The sequence below is a fragment of the Carcharhinus amblyrhynchos genome, chromosome 6 (assembly GCF_965287045.1).
Source record: "Carcharhinus amblyrhynchos chromosome 6, sCarAmb.v2.hapA, whole genome shotgun sequence".
NCBI lineage: Eukaryota > Metazoa > Chordata > Chondrichthyes > Carcharhiniformes > Carcharhinidae > Carcharhinus > Carcharhinus amblyrhynchos.
Genome location: NC_137329.1, coordinates 18917743 through 18935409, shown reverse-complemented (window position 1 = coordinate 18935409; position 17667 = coordinate 18917743). Strand labels below are relative to the sequence as shown.

The window sequence follows — 17667 nt, the reverse complement described above, 5'->3', positions numbered from 1 at the left end:
TGACTCTAGGTGCTACCAGGCCTGCTGAGTTCACCCAGCACTTTGTTTTTATTCTGGATTTCCAGCATCTGCAGTATTTTGCTTTTATCTAAACTTGCTTGCTATTGTTGTTTGTGAGATCTTGCTATGCAAATCATTTGCTGATGGTCTACAAAATGTGACTGCACTTCAAAAGTGACATTGATTGTGAAGAGTTTGGGTGGTGTTCTGCGTGTAATGACATGTTCCCGTACACTCAACGTGAGAGTACATTCATTCATTCATTCATTTCGCAAGCGGAGGCTGAGTGCCACTACTGACAACTCAACAAAAAATCTTTTTGATGGCTATCGTTATTAACTTACAAGGAACCACCCTATACATCCTCCCTTTTTTTTGTGTTGCTTTCCCTTCTTATTGAAAGTATTTGCATAAACTCTACAGCGGAGGACAAAGCCTTTCCCTGATCTGGCCTGACTTGAGCAGAGTTTGTCAATAGCGCAGTATTGTATGCCTCCATTCTAATAAATGTTGCCACCTCCCTGACACGGATGCTTTGTTCACTATGTTGGAAATGTATTTAACCAACAGAGGGTGCTCTCAACAAGTGCTTAACAAAGTAAGTAAAACCTGATCTGTATCTCCCTGCACGCAGTCCCTGGGACTGATGATGCATTGCTTCCATGGTGGCTCAGTGCAGACCCAGTTTGCGATGTGATATTTTAAGAGTTGGGCAGATGGGCTGTACTGGTCCAATGTGCCCACCTTCTGTTTCCAAATAAACCTGTTAGACTTTTTCAAAAGCTTAAAATTGAAGTTTTTAATTTTTCAAGTAAATAAAGTAATTCTGTACTAAAAGAACAAATCTAAATCATGAATATTTATTATGGAACAGGGTTATTTCTTTAAATTTTAAAGAAAAGCCATTCTTGGTGGCAGTGGTTCTTTGCTGTTTCTATAAATCCCTGGGCATTCTGATACTGGTCCAAACTCTCTCATTCTGTCACCCTCAACCACCCCTTGACACTTGGGGGGTGGGGTGAAATTAAGCAGCTAAACTTTATGCAGCAAAGGTGTCTTTCCAACTATACTTAAATTATTGACAGCATTTGGAGGAATATGGAACCAAGGTGGGTAGATGAAGTTGGTACGCAGATCAGCTGTGATCGGCAGGACCAACTCAAAGAGCTGAATGGCAACCCTGTTCGCAGCTGAAACCCTGGCTGAGTTGTTGCGTCGATTCTGCGGACGTGGAAGCAAATCGTGACAGTCATATAAATACCAGAGAGAAACTGGAGAGTCTGCCATCTTGATCTCTTAACTCACTGGCTTATAAAGTTTCATTTACAAGTTGATACACTGTTTCCTTTTTTTCTTTTAAAAAAAACAGTGAATGGCAAGTTTGAACCAGCGCTGGAGGCAACACAGCTATGTTTAAAGCTTCTGGATTCCAGGAATCGGGATGAACTCAGGAGGTTGTTGCATTTCATGGCTGTTACTGCACAGCCTACGTCTGTTGCCTTACAGAAAGGGGTAAGTTCATAATCTTCCTTTTTAAAGACTTGGCTCTTAATGGACTCATTCAATCGGTTAGACTTTTTCTTTTCTCAGCAGCTGTTCCTTCAGTAAGATCAGAAGTGAACTTGCAAAGTTTAATTTCTTGACACAAATAAGTGAGCAGTATCTTGTGATTTCCTCCATCTTAGGTTGCAAATAGAATTCTGATGAAGAGGACTTTCGGTAAAGCCATAGTTTTTAATAAGAATCTTCCAAAAGGGAAAGCTGATCTCTTGGTTTTGTTCCTTCTTGATCATCAGAAAGATGTATTCAAGGTATGTAAGAGTATAAATAGGATCAGACGTTGTCTGTATAAACCCTGGAGCTTGTGCTGCTATTCAATAAAATCATGCTGAACTTCACATCAACTCCATTTTCCCATCTAACAGTATCAATCTCTGTCTTGAATATACTTAAATGACCGTCCACTGTCTAATGGGCTAGAAAATTCCAAAGATTCACAACCCTCAGAAGAAATTTCTTTTTCTTGGTCCTAAATGGCCAATTCCATATCCTGAGATTGATTTCCTGCAGTTCTGAACATGCCAGCTAGAGGGAGCAGCATCTACCATGATCTGCACATGATTTTATACAGTCAACTCCTCTTGTCATTCATGATTTCCCCCACTTGCCATACATTCACACAGGAACAACTTTGTAGACCAAATTGGGGTTCACATTTTGTTCATTGGTGATTTTAGATTTGTGTTAAATGGTTAGCTGGTTAACCTCGCTTCTTTCTTGCCTAGCAACGTGCACTGTTCATGGATCGTCTGTGAGCAAGTTCACCATTTGTGATTTTTTTTTGTGGGAACGTAACCCCCACAAATGACAGAAGTGGACTGTACTTTTCAATGAGGTCACCTCTTGTTTTCTGTCTAAACTCCAGAGGATGGGGGCCATTGTATTTGATATCAGGTCAGCCGCCTCATCCCAGGAATATGTTTTACAAACCTGCATGTGAAGGCAGAGGAATAAGATTTTCATCTGCAAGAAACCTAAAGTGTGTGTGCATGCTGAAAAGGGGAGGATCTACTTGGCTTTAAATAGTTACAAAATTGACACTTTAATATCTCCCCTCTCATTTCAAGATTTTGCTTCAAACATTAAAATTATCCAGTAAATCAAATTTGTTCCAATTTAACTCCAATTGGAGTCCAAGAGGCATAGACAAACCTCATAGGTAGGAGGAGGATTGGAATGAGGCACTGACTGAATGTTAAAATGGCGGTGTGGGCTTGTAGGGCTAAAGGGCCTGTTTCCTGTGCTGTGTTGTTATTTGTTCTTTAACTTAATTTTCCTTGAATAACTTCAAAATTGGTAGCTGTGGAGTGAATGTTTAAATGTGATTACAACTAGTATGAGTGCAGGAGGATTATAGAAGCCTGTTCGGCCCATTGAGTCTGCACTGTAATTCCAACCTAGGCCCTATCCCTGTAACTCCACATTTACCCCACTAATCCCTCTAACCTAAGCATCCCGGGACACTAAGGGGCAATTTAGCATGGCCAATGCACCTAACCTGCACAACTCTGGACTGTGGGAGGAAACTGGAGGAAACCCACACAGACACAGAGAACGTGCAAACTCCACACTGACCCCAGCCAGGAATTGAACCTGGGTTCCTGGTGCTGCGAGGCAGCAGTGCTAACCATTGTGCCACCATGCCACCCCAAACATAAACTTATCCTAGTAATGCTATGCATTTACCATGGCTAAGCCATCTAATCTACACATCTTTGGATAATGAGTGCCAATCCATCTAATCTGCAAGTCTTTGGACTTTGGGAGAAAACGCCACATAGTCACCCAGGACTGGAATTGAACCTGGGTCCCTGGTGCTATGAGGCAGCAATGCTAACAACCGTGCCTCTGTTGCCCTCTTGTGTTCAGTGTTTCTGAGTATAAATTTGCTCTCATCCTTCTCTTCCAATCCTGACTAGTATTAACCTAATATTTCAGATCTGCAGATGCAGACAGTCATGACTCCGTGGTGGCATTCTCACCGACCAGGGAAATCCCTGGAGAAGTTGGTGTCAACTTTTAGAATGGTCTGGGTTTGGATGAATTCAAACCATTTTGTTCTCTGTTTAAGGAGCCATCTGTATAACAAAAAATTACAGGAAGACTTTGCTGTTGCAGCGAGATTTGAATAACGCTAATTTTGAAATATCTCATCAGGTCCCAGGATCGTTGCACAAAATGGTGAGTGAGAAACTGATGTTAATCCAAAGTGGGGGAGACCCGGACAGCAGTACAGGTAAGTAATAATGGAATAAGATGATTAACTTTGACCTGGTCTCTTGTGAAGTAATAAAAATACATGATTACTATCAAGCTTTGATGGCATATTTGTGCTGAAGCCAGTATGACACCTGTCTAGAAATATTGATTTGAATTTTAGTGGTAGTGATAGCAAAACTGTTGGCGTACACGTTATTAGTCAACTGAAACTGACAGCAAATTCTGCAGTCTGCGTGATTTAAAAAAAAAACAAAGAAAATTACAGTCCCTCCAAGCCTATGCCAACCATGCTGCCTGACTCAACTAAAACCCACTACCCTTCCAGGGACCCTATCCCCCTCTTCCCATCCTATTCATGTATTTGTCAGATGCCCCTTAAAAAATCACTATCCTATCCGCTTCCACTATCTTCCATGGCAGCAAATTCCAGGCACCACCACCCTTTTTTTTTAATAATAAGAAATACTTGCCTCGTACATCTCCTTAAACCTTGCCCCTTATACCTTAAACTTATGCCCCCTAGTAATTGACTCTTCCACCCTGGGGAAAAAGCTCTGACTATCCACTCTGTCCATGCCCCTCAAATCTTGTAGACCTCTATCAGGTCGCCCCTCAACCTCTGTCGTTCCAGTGAGAGCAAACCAAATTTCTCCAAGCTCTCCTCATAGCTAATGCCCCTCCATACCAGGCAACATCCTGGTAAATCTTTTCTGTACCCTCTCTGAAGTCTCTCCATCCATCTGGTAGTGTGGCGACCAGAACTGAACACTCTCTATTCCAAGTGCAGCCAAAGGTTCTATAAAGCTGCAACATGACTTGCCAATTTTTAAAGTCAGTGCCCTGTCTGATGAAGGCAAGAATGCCGTATGCCTCCATGACTATCTTCTCCACCTGCATTGCCACTTTCATTTGATCTGTCTGCCTGCATAACCAGATCCTTCTGCCTATCAATATTCTTAAGGGTTCTGCCATTTACTGTAGATTTCCTATCTGTATTAGACCTTCCAAAATGCATTACCTCACTTGTCTGGATTAAAATCCATCTGCCATCTCTCCGCCCAAGTCTCCAACTCATCTATATCCTGCTGTATCCTTAGACAGTCCTCATCACTATCGACAAATCTGCAAATCATCATCCCTTGATGTGGAAATCCAAAAGTTACTGCAAGGTGCTATTTCAGCATACGTACTTGTTGAGGTTCACACAAGCTGAAATCATTGGGAAATCCCAGGAATTGATTAATTTTTCCACTCGTATGTTTTTTGTTTGCCCTACCTTTCAAGGGTACACCTTTTGTTGAATGAGGTGTGACTTTAGGCTTGGTGCTGGTGTTGAAGGTGTGCACAGTACATTCATTGTGCTGGAAATTCCATCCTGTCCTGCATTATGCTTGTAATTGTTCTGCTATTTGACCGAGATTGTTAACACGAACCGCAGTCTGAAAAGTGGAACATTGCTAATTTCTGTCTTTTTGCTGTAAAAGACCCTACAAGCATTTATTGCATAGCATTCTGACATTCAGTTTAATGCATGGTTATATATACTTGGCTGAAGTTAACACATCTCCCAGTCTAGAGGGTTAGAAGGAGATGGCCTCCATCGTAATCTCCCTTGAGGACACGAGTCAGCTTTCATAGATGTTAATTTGTGCAATTACATTGGAAGGATGTGGGAGAGACAAGGGGGGGGCCATATGTAGACAATGATAGTAAATTCAATAAAGAATTGGGGAGAAACTTTGTCACCTAGAGTGATCAGAATGTGGAGCTCATAACAACAAGGAGTAGTTGAGGTTCAGAGTAAAGATTAATTTAGCAGGAAGCTTGATTAACACGAGAAAGTAATAGGAAGATGTGCTGACATGGTTGAATGACTATCGGTGAGAGGAGTCTTATGTGGCGCTCACATGGCTGATTTTCTGCACTGCAGATGATTTGCACTGGTTCTGGACTAAAATGATCATAATACTTCCTCCTTGCAAAATTGGAGGAAAGATTGTCTGCTGATTTAAGTCATAACTTTCCAAACGGGTGTAAAGTTCAGCTTTCAAAATACCTTTACAAGTTGCATCAAGTTAACCTTTTTTAAGTTTCCCAATCTGCCTAATCAGTTCGTTTTGCAAGGATCAAAATCCTATTGGTTTAGTTGAGGTCTTGTGTGTCGGAAACTGGAAGCAGTAAAACAACAGCAAATAAACTTGCATCAACTTTTCCAGAATTTTGAGGATGTTGAATATCTAAGGAAGCACTTTCAGTTAGGATTGTAACCAATTGGGAATTGTGCTGATGTCAAAATTACATATATTTTGACAGGTTTTGCATTTGGGTAAGAAAGTGTAAAAATTGAGCTGAAGTGGATTAGAGAGCTTTATAAAATCAGTCTAAAAGTACTTTGTGGCACTCCCTGATTCTGACAACTTCAGTTTTGTGATTTAAAATCACTAAAATTGAGATTTTTGGGTACAAATAGAAAATACAAAAAATGTAAATGTACAGTTGAAATAAATGTTTTCGTTTAAAGCTGCCTTGTACTCCACACTGGTTCTCTGTCCCTCCTGTGGTGTCTTTTCTAACTTCTTTCTTGCTTCTCCTCAGGGCACACTTACTGTGAGAGACTTACTCATGCTGCATGTGAAAGCAACATGCGGAAGACCACGAGGGATGAACTTTTATTGCTGCTTAAAACCATTGATGAAAACCCCAAACTGCCTCCCAAAGAGAAAAAGAAGGTCCTCGCTCAGTTCAACAAGAGTCATCCAGCTATTTTTATACAATATTTCTTTAATGCCTTAAGGCAGTCTTAATATCCTGCCAGTTGTTGCAGTATTGATGTATATTACTGTAAGTTAATTGTAAAATTTAAATTGATTGAAGATTTTATATTGGATTGCAATGAATAAACTTCAAATTTCTATTCCATTCCAAATGCCGTTGATTACTTGGCTATTTGTTCCCATTTTAGGTTGCTGCTGTTCAAAATAGCATTTGTATTGGTATTGTAAAGTTGTTTTAAAATTTTACTGGAACAGTGCTTTGGGCAATTCCAGAAGGGAACACACATGTGCAGTTGGATAATAACTGCTGGCCTTGCCAGTGAAGTGGACATTCATCCATATTAAAAGAGCATATGACTAAAATGTAATTGCACCAATGGTATATTCAGTGGTACAATGGGAAAATGTGCAGACTCCAGTGACCCAAGTGGAGGTCCCTGGTGGTGTGAAGCAGCAGTACTAATCAGTGTCTCCTGAGGTTTCCTCTGGGTACTCGGGTTTCCTCCCACAAAAGATGAACTGTTAGGTTCATTGCCCATGCTAAATTTTCCCTCTGTGTACCTGAGCAGGTGCAGGAGTGTGGTGACTAGGATTTTTCACAATATTTTCATTGCAGTATTAATGTAAACTTACTTGTGACACCAGGTAATTAAACTTTAAACATTTTATGATATTTCTACAGAATTTGTTGACTCATATGCATCCATAGGATTGCCAACTTTGATTTAAATGTATTCTTGGATTTCATCACACAACTTGCCCGATGCTCCAGCTCTTAGTGCATCAATCTCAAGGATGGATGTGTTGGCCAACTATCAACCAGACAGCCTCCCTCCATCGCCGTCTTCAATATTTGTCTGCGTGTTTGTGTTTTACAGTAAAAATAATATTCAAGTTAAAAATTACAAATCATTACTGATTATTTTTCTCTTGGGATCTTCAATTTTTGGACCTTCCTGGTCCATCCTCCAGGATGGTAACATTAACCACGATGTGGAGATGCTGGTGTTGGACTGTGGTAAGGTAAGCACAGTAAGAAGTCTCAACACCAGATTAGTCCAACAGGTTTATTGCAAGCCCAAGTAAGTCGTAGGGGTTACAGATGCGTTCACGTCACACTAAGGTCGTGGTTGAGGCCGTCCTTGTGTGGAACTTCGCTATCAATTTTTGCTCAGATTCTGCTGTGTCATGAAGGGTCCCTTGGAAGATGTGAGGCTGAATGCACATGACTAAGAGAACACTCCTGCCTGGTGATTGTTGAGTGGTGTACATCATCTGTTGTAGTGTCTGCATGGTCTCCCCAATGTACCATGCCTCAGGACGTTCTGTTCTGCAGTGCGTCAGGTAGATGTTGGCTGAGTCACAAGCGTATGGACCTGGGGATGGTGGTCTCATGTGAGATGATGGCAGTGTCAATGATCTGGCATGTCTTGCAGAAGTTGCTTTGGCAATGTTGTGTGGTATAGTCATGACTTGCCTAGGCTTGCAAAATCTTACTATTGGACTTGATTACCTGTAAAGACTTGCATTCCAACCATTATTTTGTAAATTGAGTTTGTGTCTTTATATGCCCTGTTTGTGAACACGACTCCCACTCACCTGAAGAAGGAGTGAGACTCCGAGAGCTTGTGCTATTCATATAAAGCTGTTAGACTTTAACCTGGTGCTGTGACACTGCTTACTGAACATTAACCACAGCCAGACTGAGCAGCTGGGGCGCAGGCTGAATGGGTGACGTCACGGACCAGCGCGCGCAGGCGCAGTGAGAGAGCCGGATAAAACTACAACTCCCATGAGGCCCCGGCGGGCGCGGACCGGAAATGAGCTGGATTTCCGGGTCTCGTCATTTCCGTAAACAAACGGTCGCCGGTCGGTTAGTGGCTTTCATCCTCTTCTTCTTGTGGTGGTGGTGTTGGAATGGCCGCCTTTATTCGGGCGGCGGGTGTTTGGAAAGCGGACCGGAGTCCGGGAGAGAAGGACAGCGGGCGGTCAGGAGGGGGAGGATATTCAGCGAGGGTCGCAGCCTGGGGTGTAGGCCTGGCCGGCCGGCCGGCCGGGAGAGGCGGGGTGAGGCGGGGGGGGAGTCAGCACCGGGCCCAGGGACAGAGATAAACAGCCGCATCTCCAACAGCGAGAAACATCAATCACATCTCATCATAAAAACATAGCGACACTGTCCAACCTAATGACCAACACCGACCCAGCTGTGTACTCATCACAGACTAAAATGAATGAAACAGCAACGTGATAATATTGTCTCGCTAGAGAATTGTTTTTCTCGGGACAAACATTGACCAGGACATCGGGAGGAACCCCTCTCCCTCCCTGCTCTGCCTCACAATAGTGCCGTGGGATCTTTTACACCCACCTGAGACAGCAGACAGTACAGCCCTCCGAGCCTGCGCCGATCATGATGCCTGCCTAAACTTAAACCGTATGCACTTACGGAGTCACTATCCTTCTATTCCCATCCCATTCATGTATTCACCTAGTTGCCCCTTAAGTGCCACTATTGTACTCCACTCCCATCATCTCCCTGGGTAGCTCGTTCCAGACATTCATCACCCTCTGTGTCAAAAGCTTACCTCGCGTATCTCCTCCAAACATTTCCCCATGTGCTTTAAACCTATGTCTACTAGTACTTGATTTTTCTACCCTAGGAAACAGCATCTGACTATCCACTCTGTCCATGCCACTGGTGATCTTGTAAACCTCTATCAGGTCATCCCTCAACCTCCGTTGTTCCAGTGAGAACAAACCGAGTTTATCCAACCCCCCCTTGTAGCTGAGACCCTCCAGACCAACCAACATTCTGGTAAACCTCTTCTGTATCCTCTCCAAAGCATCCACGTCCTTCTGGCAACCAGAATTGTACCACACAAGCACATTTGAAAGACAGCACCTCTGACAGTGCAGGACTCTCTCTGAAATGCACTGGGCAGTGTCAGCCTTGATCTCTCCACTCAAGCTCTGGAGTGGGATCTGAACCCAGGGACATTGCGATCCAGAGGTGAGTGTGCTGCTACCAGGCTGAACCCCAGATGACCCTTTTTTTTCAATATATGGCAGTTATTGTTGTTAAACATCCTGGGATGCTTCACAAAATCACAGGAGTATTACTAAATATTAATGGCTCAGATTTTCTGGATTGTTGGAGGCTGGACATACCAGTCCCCTGCACACAAAAGATGTGCTACAGGGCTCCTCGGAAATCCCAATGTACTGACTCCATGGGAATTGCCTGGAAAGTTTGAACTTCTGCAAGAAAGGGAACTTCAGATTCCTGGGGCATTGGGACCTGTTGGTCCCATCCCTGTTGATCTCTAAGGTCCTTGTGGGATGGTTAACTAACGCTTGGGAAGGGAGTTCAAATTGATTTAGCATAGGGATTGGCATCATGATAAGGTATTAGTGAGAAAATACAAGGGACATAGACAGGGACAGACAACTAGCACCAGAGTAAGTAATAGTTCGGAGATAGGAGAGATTAGACAGTGGGCAAGTGCAAGGCAGTCTAAAATGGGCTTGATGTGCACATACATAAATGCATGCCATCACTTGGTAGATAACATTGGTGAACTACAGACAAAAGTTGCCACATGGGGCTTTGATCAGTGACAATAACAGAGACCTGGTTCATAAGAGGGGTGAAATAGGAATCTAATATTTAGAAAAGATCAAAAAGTACAAAAAGAATGTTGTTACTATTGATTAAAGATACAACAAAACACTGGGGAGGGGGGTCATAGACAATTCTTTTGGTGAGAACTAAGGAACATGAAGGAAGCTATTTCACTACTGGATGTATATTACAGGCTTTCAAAATTGGGAAGGCGGAAGAAGAGCAGGTTTAAAGGAATATTACAGAAAGTTGCAATGGCTAAATGGACAATAGGTGTGTTGGAAGGTTGTGGGTTCAAGCCCCACTCCAATGACTTGAGCACAAAAATCTAGGCTGATACTCCAGACCAATAGTGAAGGAGTGCTGCACTATTGAATGTGCTGTCTTTCAGATGAAACTTTAACCCAAGACCTCATCTGTCCCATTTGAGTGGACATAGAAAATCCCATGACAATATTTTGAAGAAGTGCCCAGAGTAATGCCTAGGTTCCTGGTCAATATTTGTTCTTTTGCATTATCACTTTGCTGGTTATGAAGCTGTGTCAAAATTGCTTCAGAGTTCCTATGTTACAATAGTTACTGCACTTCAGAAGTATTCATTTGCTATAAAACACTCTGGAACATTCTGAGATTGTGAAATGCAGTAAATGGGGTGAGGGACTAAAGTTATATTAATGGAGTGGAGAAGCTGGAGTTGTTCACCTTAGAAGAAAAAAGTTTGATTTTTATCAAATTGCTCATTAGCAAAAGGGTCGAGAACCAGAGGACATCAATGTAAGGTGATTGGCAAAAGAACGGACAGTGAAATGAGGAAAAACGTTTTTCCAGTGAATAATTTGGATTTGGAATGCGCTACCTCAGGGTATGGCGGAGGCAGTTACAATTAGGGGTTTTCAAGTGGGAATTGGATAAGCAGAGGAAAATTTGCAGGAAAAGGCAGGTGAGTAAAACTAATGGCATGAACATGGCAGGCCAAAGGCGTGAAAACCTTCTATGCTCCCATATAGACACAAGGTTTTTATTGACTGGTGTCATAACAGTACACAGAGGGTAGGATTTCCTGAAGTGTCTACAAGAGAACTTGCACAGAACTCTGCCTCCAAACATCAAGCTATAATTTCCCAGACCATCACTGATCTCACCTCCTCTGATGCTTCTCCCATCTCACCCATGCCCCATCCTTCATCCACCAATTTCTTAGTAATTGACCCCCACAGCTACTTGATTATGTTTCTTCCCACCCCACTTCCTCTAAAAAGCTCTATTTCGTTCCCCCAGTTTCTCCCACTCTGTCGCATCTGTTCTGACAGTGCAATTTTCTATGTTAGTGCTTCCAACATGTCTTCCTTTGTCTTCAACCAATGATTCTGATCCAACATGGTTGACAGGGCCTCGTACTCTGTTCATCCTATTTCCTTCAATTCTGCTCTTCCCTTTTCATCTCCATCCCACTAGAAAACAAGAAATAGAAGCGGGAATAGGCCACTATCCCTTTCTGGAACTACAATAGGATTCACTTCATCCCACAGGGCTCCACATTCAATGGAACATATATAGCTATTTCCACCACTACTAAACACCTCTGCTGTGGTCTTTCAGCATTCTGTAGGGACCATTCCCTCCACAATGCCCTAATCTGCTATATTTGCTGCTCATGATGTAGTCACTACACTGGGGAGAGAATTTCTTTGTTAAGTTTGCAAGTGCGATCATGAGATTTCAGCCTTTTCCCATCTTAATTCTCCATCTCACTTCCAGTCAATCCTCTCTGAATTCGATCTCCTACATTGTCCGAAGAAATGTAGTAAAAGCTCATGGAATAGCTGATCTTTTGATTAGGCATTTTATAGTCTTCCAGGCTCAACATTTGAGTTCAACAATTTCAGATCATTTATCAGCTTTTCCAATATGGGCTGCAGATAATGTTTCTGCTCTTTGTGCCTCTAGAGCTGTCCTTTGTTTCCTTACTTGTCCCAGTACTGTCTATTTTTACTTTACACCAACATCTCTTTTGTCATTTAATCATTTCCACCATCCACTCCATATCGACCTGTCTTTTTCTTCTTTCCTCCCTTCCTTCTTCCTTGCCTCTGACATCTATATCAGCTCCCATTTCTGATTAAATGTGTTATTGAGCTGAAATGTTAATTTTGTTTCTGAGTTCAGAAATGCCACTTGACCTGCTGAGTATTTCCAGCATTTTCTCTTTTTATTTCAGATTTTCAACATCCACAGTGTATTGCTTTTGTAGAAGAGAACATTCTTGATAAGAATATTTCCACCCCAATGAAGAAGGAAGCAGTGCTGGACCTGGTTACAGAAATGAAGTGAGGCAAGTGGTGCATGTTACAGTGGTGAGCGTATGGGGAATAGTGATCATAATATCAGATTTTGAATATTTACAGAAAAGGACAATGATCAAGCACAAAAATACTTAACTGACAGAGGGCTAACTTTGAAAGGGATACCTGTAACAAAACCTAATTATTTTTTCCTGTATAAAAATTAGTTGTACAATAATAGATACGGATTGATTATTTTTGTTTCATTAAGAAGGGTGGCAGGCAAAAGGCAGGGAATTATAGGCCGGTTAGTTTAACGTCTGTTGTAGGTAAAATGTTAGAATCTGTCATCAAGGAGGAAATAGCGAGGCATCTTGAGGGGAATTGCTTGATAGAGCAGACGCAGCACGGTTTCGTTAAGGGGAAGTCATGTCTGACAAATTTATTGGAGTTCTATGAGGATGTGTCTAGGGCGGTGGATAGAGGAGAGCCGGTGGATGTGGTCTTTCTTGATTTTCAGAAGGCGTTTGACAAGGTACCTCACAAGAGGTTATTGCAGAAGGTAAGGGGGCATGGAGTTGGGGGTAGGGTGTTAGCGTGGATAGAGGATTGGCTGTCAAATAGGAGGCAGAGAGTGGGGGTCAATGGGTGCTATTCGGATTGGTGGTTGGTGACTAGTGGAGTGCCCCAGGGATGGGTGCTGGGGCCTCAGCTATTTACCATTTATATAGATGATCTGGAGGAGGGAACCGAGAGTATGATGTCGAAATTTGCTGATGACACCAAGATTGGTGGAACGGCAAATTGCACGGAGGGTGTGGAGTGTCTGCAGAAGGATCTAGATAGGCTGGGCGAATGGGCCAGGAACTGGCAAATGGAATTTAATGTTGACAAGTGCGAGGTGGTCCACTTTGGTAGGAAGAATGGTAGGAAGGACTATTACTTACGTGGCGAAAAACTGCAGCAGGCGACGGTGCAGAGGGACCTCGGGGTCCTTGTGCATGAGTCGCAAAAACCCAGCCTGCAGGTGCAGCAGGTGGTCAGGAAGGCTAATGGGATGCTGGCCTTCATAGTGAGGGGGATTGAATATAAAAGTAGGGAGGTCTTGCTGCAGCTGTATAGGGCACTGGTGAGGCCGCAGCTGGAATACTGTGTGCAGTTTTGGTCGCCGCACTTACGCAAGGATATTTTGGCCTTGGAGGGAGTGCAGAGGAGATTTACTAGGCTGATGCCGGAGTTGAGGGGGTTGAGCTATGAGGAGAGGCTGAATAAACTAGGCTTGTACTCGTTAGAGTTTAGAAGAATGAGGGGAGATCTCATTGAGACATATAAGATTATGAAAGGGATGGATAGGATAGAGGTGGAGAGACTCTTCCCGCTCAGAAAGGACCGTAGGACTAGGGGGCACAGCCTCAAGATAAAGGCGGGGTGGTTTAGAACAGAGTTGAGGAGGAACTTCTTCACTCAAAGGGTGGTGAATCTCTGGAATTCTCTGCCCGTTGAAGTGGTGGAGGCTGCCTCGCTAAATATTTTTAAGATGCGGGCTGATGGGTTTTTGATGAGAGGGGATTAAGGGTTATGGGGAGAGGGCGGGAAAGTGGAACTGAGCCACGACAGATCAGCCATGATCTTATTGAATGGCGGGGCAGGCTCGAAGGGCTAGATGGCCTACTCCTGCTCCTATTTCTTATGTTCTTATTTAAGTTGAAACTTGTTGTCACATGATAAAAAACAACACCAACCTTAAGCACATAAAGAAACCAAAACAGAAAATCAGACACAACAAATCAGCAGATACAATGTTAAAGGGAGGTCATGTTTGACCAACTTGACTGAGTTTTTCGAAGAGGTGATCAGGTGTGTAGTTAAGGGCAATGCATTTGACATAGTCTTGTTGGATTTCAGCAAGACCTTTGACAAGGTTCAACATGGGAGACTCAGCGAAGGGAATCAAAGGAAATTTAGCAGATTGGATTCTGAATTGGCTGAGTTGCAGGAAGCAGAGGGTGATGGTTGAGGGGTATTATTGGAAAAATGTGACCATTGGGGTTCTGCAGGGATCAGTGTTGGGGCCCTAGCTGATTGTGGTTTATATAGATTATTTAGACTCGAATGTAGGAGGGTTGATCAGTAAATTTGTGGATGATATGAAAATTGGTAGGATGGTAAACAGTGAAGAGGACAGCCTTGGATTACAGGAGGATATAGATGGGTTGATCAGTGGCAAATGGAATTCAATCTGGATAACTGTGAGGTGATGCAATTGGGCAGGACAGATAGGGCAATGGAATACCTGATGAATGGCTGGATCCTGGGAAGCACCGAGGATCAGAGGGATCTTGGTGTGCATGCACACTGGTCCCTTAATGTAGTAGGACAGGTGGATAAAGTGATTAAGAAGGCATATAGTATACTTGCCTTTATTAGCTGAGACATAGAGTTTAAGAGCAGGGAGGTTATGCTGGAAGTATATAAAATGTTGGTTAGGCCACAGCTAAGGCATTGTGTGCAATTCTGGAATCCACATTATAGGAGGGGTGTGATAGCACTTGAAAGGGTGCAGAGGAGATTTACCAAGATGTTGCCTGACTGGAGAGTTTTAGTTATTTTTAGTTTTTTTTAATTTATTTTTTATTTTTAGTTTTAGTTTTACTTTTAAAAAAAGACAATAGGACTAGGGGGCACAGCCTCAAGATAAAAGGGGGGCGGTTTAGAACGGAGTTGAGGAGGAACTTCTTCACTCAAAGGGTGGTGAATCTCTGGAATTCTCTGCCCGTTGAAGTAGTGGAGGCTGCCTCGCTAAATATTTTTAAGACGCGGGTTGATGGGTTTTTGATAGGAGAGGGGATTAAGGGTTATGGGGAGAGGGCCGGAAAGTGGAACTGAGCAGCGACAGATCAGCCATGATCTTATTGAATGGCGGGGCAGGCTCGAAGGGCTGGATGGCCTACTCCTGCTCCTATTTCTTATGTTCTTATGTTATGAAGAGAGATTGGATAGACTGGGGTTGTTTTCCTTGGAGCAGAAGAGACTAAAGGGGGTCATGATTAAGATGTATAAAATTATAAGGAGCGTAGATAGAGTAGACTTGAAGAAAGATTCCCCTGTGGTGGAAGGATCATTGGCTAGGGGACATAGATTTCAGATAAGGGGCAGGAGGTTTAGAAAGGATGTGAGCAAATACATCCCTCACATGTGGGAGAGGGATAATCTTGGCAACTGCAGGCCAGTTAGCTTAACGTCAGTGCCTGAGTAAGTTTGAGAGAATTTGGAAAATATGGGATAATTAATAAATGTCAGCATGGACTTATTAAATGCAAATCATGTTTGACTTATTTGATTGTCTTCATTAATGAACTAATGGAGATGGTTGATGAAGGTAGAGAAATGTGTATATGGACTCTCAAAAGGTGTTTGACACAATACCATACAACATACTTATTAGCAAAATTTAAACACATAGGATCAAGAGACAATGGCAGTGTGGATGAATTTGGCATAGGACAGAAAGCAGAGTGTAGTAGTGATCAGTTAGTTTTCAACTAGAGGGAGTTGCACAGTGGTGTTCCCCAGTTGTCAGTCAAGGAGTCACTTCTCATTTTGATGTATATAAATGACCTGCACTTACAGTCGGAATATAAACCTAATTTCAAAGTTTGCACAGCATTAGAAGAATGGCTCTCTTTCTTTTCACTCCAAGGTTGACCACAGCAGTTGTCTTTTTTAAGAATTCGCTTGTTAGTTTAGTGAGATTTAACTGTCTGAGTGTGTCACAGCACTTAAATAGGTTTTCTTGTAATGTTTTTTAAAAGAATAAGAAATAGTATTTATTGTAATACCCAACATAAGTAAAATAATGAAAGATGCTCCAACTCACTTTCACATTTGTATTCAAGAATTCAATCACAAGCACAAGTAAGAAATAAAGTGGCAGGGTTGATTAAATTGGTTAAGAGTCCCAAAAATATCAGCAGTGTATGGATCCTGTAGCTTGATGACTTTGATGGTTTCAGACTCTACTTAATGGTCTTTCTGAATTCCATGTCAAGGTGATTTAAAGATGTTGATGGACAATTTCTGGAGTCAGCAACTATTAGGCTGATGTTTAAGACACTACCCATAGCATGTGGCTTGTTGAACAACAGGCAGGGCACAATTTTGGAGGATCACAGGAGAGGGAGAGTGCCCACTCAGGGTGTTTCTCATATCACATTGTCCATTCACCTCTTCTAACTGGCTTGGAGAAAAGCAATTTCTTATAACATGAAGAGGATTAGTTTCCTCATCATATGATCTCTCACAGTGACCAGTTACCCAAATGTGGTCAGAGTAAGCTGATTCCAGGCCCATTGTCTAGAAATGATTAGATTATGGCTGGTGGAATTCCTTTCTCAGCTGGTGATTGGTGCTATTCACTCGTTTCACAGTTGTTTCACACAGGTGAATTCTGGATGTTTTGCGAACAGTTCAGGAGATGGGTCATTCACACTCATTTAAATTGACAGTTTTTGGTTGGTTGTTTCTAAACAGCCTGCCTTTGTTTTACTGGGTTTAGAATGTGTCAGGTATGGCTATTCAAATGTTCAGCTATCTTAGCACCTGCTGTGTAAATCATTTAAAATGTGTTCAGACTTCTTGCTTATTTGCTGATTCTAATCCATTCAATAAATAAAATCATTTTCACTATAAAACATGGGTTTTATAGCTAGATTTCTCTATGTTATATGTGATTAGATAGGGCGTACTGGTATAATATATATTTACAACATATATAAAGAGCATATGGATAAATAAATTAGTAACGACTAAAGTGTTCATAAAAAAATATAAATAAGTAAATGTTATCCGAAGCTCTGAATCATGAGCAACTCAGCCCAGAAGTGCCCAAGGGTTTTTATTGGACTGAAGTTTGCTTTGCTGAGGAGCATTGCAAGTTGCCCTGCCATCTCCTTTTTTGAGAAAGGGAACAGCAACCTGGTTTGTGGTGGTTCTTAGATTAAATAGTATCTGCACATGAAGAGGAATCACTCACACAAGAGCATCTGGTAGCATTTTGATCTGTGTCATGGATCGTTGACCATCTTTTAGGAAAGAAAGGGGGAAGTACTATGTAGATACTGTTTTAAATCATGACTGAGCTTTTCCAGTACTGGTTTGATTGTAATGAAACCTGATGTGAATAGATTAGCAGATCTGTAAATACAAGGTG

At 42.2% G+C, this 17667-nt stretch overlaps 2 protein-coding genes across 5 annotated transcripts in view; both read left to right on the top strand.

Annotated features, from left to right (window-relative positions):
- The window catches only part of depdc7a (DEP domain containing 7, paralog a), a 42280-nt gene extending 35581 nt beyond the window's left edge, over positions 1-6699 (top strand). Inside the window, exons 6-9 of the mRNA XM_080189974.1 lie at positions 1370-1512; positions 1686-1811; positions 3718-3796; positions 6376-6699. Coding sequence (XP_080046100.1) covers positions 1370-1512; positions 1686-1811; positions 3718-3796; positions 6376-6584 — 557 coding nt within the window. The 3' untranslated portion in view covers positions 6585-6699. The remainder of the gene's footprint in view (positions 1-1369; positions 1513-1685; positions 1812-3717; positions 3797-6375) is intronic.
- A 1697-nt stretch (positions 6700-8396) lies between these two features.
- LOC145343725 (T-complex protein 11-like protein 1) overlaps positions 8397-17667 on the top strand; it is a 53609-nt gene continuing 44338 nt past the window's right edge. For 3 of the 4 annotated variants that reach the window (XM_080189969.1, XM_080189968.1, XM_080189966.1), the window contains exons 1-2: positions 8664-9564; positions 12395-12508. The gene's annotated coding sequence lies outside the window, so the exon portion shown is untranslated. Of the gene's footprint in view, positions 8428-8663; positions 9565-12394; positions 12509-17667 lie in introns of those variants that run through there. The other variant, XM_080189967.1, reaches the window with a different exon arrangement.